Raw genomic sequence first — 4,657 nt, 5'->3', positions numbered from 1 at the left:
GCTTCTATACTTTTACTATGCATATGCACCCACATTCACCAGGGCCCTACCTCACCCCCACCCCTTCCCACCCCACACCAGTCTACCCCATATACCCATTGTTTAAAAGGGGAAGACTGATTCTGTGTTTTCCAAGGGCCCATGTAAGGCCTTCCCTCTGTGGAGGTCCTGAGCTGCACACAGATGGGGCATGTGTGGGTGGAGAGGATCCTGGATAACTGTTTCAAATTTAAAAGGAGAGATTTGCACACACGAATCAGAGAGTTTTATTTATGCATCAATAACTTTATTTGAAGACCTGGTAAAACTGGAAGAAAAAAAAGGTCCAGTTCAATTTCAGTCCTCCTTGTCACCATCACCCAGGGTGAGCTTGTCAAAGAGGTACTCTGCCATGCTGACTTCCGGCGCCCCCATCTTACGCAGGTTGCTGACATGGTCCCCCAGCTTCTTGATGAACTCGACCTGCTGGTCCAGGTGGCGGGTCTTCAGGAAGTGGCACAGGTGAGGGTCGTTCTTGTCAGTGGCCAGCTGGTACAGGTCGAGCAGGCTCTGGTTGATGCTCTTCTCTAGGTGCAGGGCGCACTGCATGGCCAGAAGGCCACTCTCCCAGTTAGTGCAGTCAGGCTTTCTGAGGTCTCGGAGACAGAAGCGGCCCCCGTGACGGTTCTGGAGGTGCATCAGGCTCTCGATCTGCTCCTTATGCTTGTGAGAGCAGCGCAGGAAGAAGTGGGAGAAGCGCTTCAAGGCTGCGTCGTCCCTGTCGAAGTAGAAGGCCATGGACAGGTACACATAGGAGGCATAGATCTGCAGGTTGACTTGACCGTTGACGCCGGCCTCGCAGTCTGGGTGGTAGTTCTGGCGCTCCTGCAAGGGAGCGGGCATCATGGCTGGCAGCTTGTGCGCGGTGGGCGCAAAGGCCAAGGTGAAAGTGGAGGGGAAGCTGCAGCCGCGAGTCTGGCAGCGGCGGGCATGGAGGCAGCCGCTGTCTCAGAGCATTCCCAGAGTGTGTGGAGACGGGATCTTCGAAGCATTCCCAGGGTGGGCTCTGGGGTTAGGCAGTGGGCTCCGCCATGGGACTGGAAGGCAAGTCCGTTTTTGAGGTGTCGGAAGCCGGAGAGAATCCGTTGGGGTCAGAGAAGGGTGCGAGCACGGTGTTCCAGGTTCCATCCAGTCCTGGGTGAGGCAGGGAGACTACGCTGAGCATCTGGCTTGTATAATTTTAAAATATTATTCACTAATATAAGTGCAACCAGTTGGAGTTAATCAGGTGCGTGATTTCTGTGCACAACTTATTTGAATAGGGCCCTAATGTGATTGTTTTATTAAACAGTCCTCTTTTGGTATCATGGTTATATTTACTATTACAGAGTTCTTTTTGAAGGCAGCTCTCCTCAGTGACTTCAACACCCATACTAATGACACTTCTGATAGGTTCTTCATCGGGTTCTTGGACCTCATTAACTCCAGTGATCTTCACTTTTCTGTTTCTGGTCAAGTTCACACTTGTCTGACAGCGGGGTGCCACCTCCAGAGTCTTAGTGAATCTTTGCACCTCTGCAGCTTTCACTCTTTTTGACCTTCATCTATGCTCCCTTTGTTCTCTCTCATCTCTTAATCTTTCAGCACAGTCCTAGAAACCCAGCCCTTTCACCTGACTTACCAGTTTCCTTCCTCTTGGGTAAGTGCTTCTTACCCAAAAAAAACTTCTCTTTTCTCTGTCAGAAAACAAAAGACTTAGATGAATTCTTAGAGAAAACATGGATATACTCATCCCCTCCAGCCTCATTTGTCCTTTCATTGCCATTCAGCAAGCATTTTTTTAACCCCTCAATTATGTTGTATGGAATGAGCCACAGTGGTAGGAAATACCATTGATCTCAAATTGTCTTTCATTCATTCCCTCAACAAATATTTATTGATTACCTAATGTGGCCCCTGGCACTTATCTGGGATTTGGGCATGTATTAGTAACAAAGAGTCTGTTCCTATGGGATTTGTACTCCAGTGAAGCAGACCAAAACAAAATAAACTGCTGTTTTTCTTTCTTTATTGTCTCAAGTAAATACATATAAGATATTATGCATGTATATGAAATTAAAAGGTCAATATATTTTCTTAGAAGTTAAGGGTATTATAGTAGGAGACATAGACCAATCTAGGTATTTGTAATTAATTTATCTGTGCATCACATTAATTCAACAGCCATTTATATATTACAATTATGTGTCAGACACTGTTTGACTCTGGAGATACAAAGAAGAATCAAACATGATTTCTGTTCTCAAGGTACAAGATCAAGTGATGGACTGTTCTAAGTGCTCTCAGATGGCTTTAGTTTGGAGAATATAGCTGTTTTCACTTAAGGTTTTATTACAATGGCTTCGATTAACTTACCTATTGAGAGGGTCTCTATTTCTCTTAGAAAGCTCATGCTATCCTATAATCGCTTATGAAGGAAGCAAAGGATCAAATATCCAATGTCACACTGTAAACCTATGTAAGCAGTTATAGAGGCATTTAATTGTTGAGTCTTTAAAGAAATAGAATAATAACAATGTCTTTTTGATAAGTTTATTTTAAAGTTAGAATCATACATTAAACATGGAAGAGAACTACATGATCAATTTCTCAGTGAGATAAAATTGTATTCTATGTTTGCTTATCATGAGCTCTTTATTGCAAAATTCAGGCTTAAAATGAAGAAAGTAAGGAAAACAACTAGGCCATTCAGGTATTACTTAAATCCCTTATGATTATGCAGTGGAAGTGACAAGTAGATTCAAGGGATTAGATCTGATAGAGTGTTTGAAGAACTATGGATGGAGGTTCGTAACATTGTACAGAAGGTGGTCACCAAAACCATCCCCAGAAAAAGAAATACAAGAAGGCAAAATGGTTGTTTGAGGAAGACTTAAAGTAGCTGAGAAAATAAGAGAAGTGAAAGGCAAAGGAGAAAAGGAAAGATATATACCCTTCTGAATGCAGAATTCCAAAGAATAACAAGGAGAGATAAGAAAACAAACAATGCAAAGAAATAGAGGAAAACAATAGAATGGGAAAGACTAGAGAACTCTTCAAGAAAATTAGAGATACCAGATAATTTCATGGGTACATGGCTTGAACTACCTTATAAAATAGAGCTGCCTCTGTTAGATTATAATATTCAGGAAATAGTCAATCTGAACTGGAGCTGTGGATCAGATGATAAAATATGCACTGAGTGATAGGAACACGACTTGTATTTTTTCTGGAAATTTCTATATAGGAAAATAAAATATACTTTCTAGAAATGTGAAAAAAATATTAGCCTGATACTGTTCATTCTTAACCTTTTTTGGAATTTGAATAAGTGATTTGTTTTCCCTTAGTCTTAAGCCTTTTATTTTAAAAAGATGATCTTGGACTATATCCTCTTGCAGATACTGTGGTCAAATGATTTTATGCCCAAGGATCAACTCTTGGCTGTGAATCAAAATCATTTGAAGAAATTCTCAGGTCCAGGCTTAAATCCTGGCATATGTACAATTGACCCTTGAACAACTTTGGGGTTATGAGTGTGAACCCCAACACAGTCTACAATTCGGGTATGATTTTACAGTTAGCCTTTTGTATCTATGGTTCCACATCTTCATATTCTGCTGCTGCTGCTAAGTCGCTTCAGTCATGTCCGACTCTGCGATCCCATAGATGGAAGCCAACCAGGCTCCTCAATCCCTGGGATTCTCCAGGCAAGAGTACTGGAGTGGGTCGCCGTTTCCTTCTCCAATGCGTGAAAGTGAAAAGTGAAAGTGAAGTCGCTCAGCCGTGTCCGACTCTTAACGACCCCATGGACTGCAGCCTACCAGGCTCCTCTGCCCATGGGATTTTCCAGGCAAGAGTACTGGAGTGGGGTGCCATTGCCTTCTCTGATCTTCATATTCAGTCAACCCCAGATTGAGTAGTACTGTATGATAAGTGAATCCATACCCATGTTGTTCAATGATCAACTGTACTTTTAAGAAGTGCCACAAGTGATTCTGATACTCAGCCAGGATATAGAAGAGTGATTCTATGCTATTTGTTGCAAAGGACAAAAATTGAAAACTCTAGGTCTATATATTTATTGTAACTTATCTAAATTTCATAGCTCCTAAAAAAAATGTCATTGGGTGCTCAGTTCGGTTCAGTCTCTTAGTCGTATCTGACTCTTTGCAACCCCATGGACGGCAGCACTCCAGGCCTCCCTGTCCATCACCAACCCCCGGAGTTTACTCAAACTCATGTCCATTGAGTCAGTAATGCCATCCAGCCATCTCATTCTCTGTCGTCCCCTTCTCCTCCTACCTTCAATCTTTCCCTGCTTCAGGGTCTTTTCAAATAAGTCAGCTCTTCTCATCAGGTGACCAACGTACTGGAGTTTCAGCTTCAGCATCAGTTCTTCCAATGAACATTCAGGACTGATTTCCTATAGGATGGACTGGTTGGATCTCCTTGCCGTCCAAGGGACTCTCAAGAGTCTTCTCCAACACCACAGTTCAAAAGCATCAATTCTTCTGTGCTCAGGTTTCTTTATATTCCAACTCTCATATCCATACATGACTACTGGAAAAACTGTAGGCTTGACTAGATGGACCTTTGTTGGCAAAGTAATATCTCTGCTTTCTAATATGCTGTCTAG

The 4,657-nt window shown here is 42.7% G+C and overlaps 1 protein-coding gene across 1 annotated transcript; it reads right to left on the bottom strand.

Annotated features, from left to right (window-relative positions):
* Positions 1 to 336: 336 nt before the first annotated feature.
* Positions 337 to 885, bottom strand: LOC129639020 (ferritin heavy chain-like). The gene has a single exon (XM_055563817.1). The coding sequence runs from the start codon at positions 883 to 885 to the stop codon at positions 337 to 339; it is 549 nt and encodes a 182-aa protein (XP_055419792.1).
* Positions 886 to 4,657: the final 3,772 nt, after the last annotated feature.

This window comes from Bubalus kerabau, chromosome X, assembly GCF_029407905.1.
Source record: "Bubalus kerabau isolate K-KA32 ecotype Philippines breed swamp buffalo chromosome X, PCC_UOA_SB_1v2, whole genome shotgun sequence".
Lineage (NCBI taxonomy): Eukaryota > Metazoa > Chordata > Mammalia > Artiodactyla > Bovidae > Bubalus > Bubalus kerabau.
This window is presented reverse-complemented; position numbering and strand designations above follow the sequence as displayed.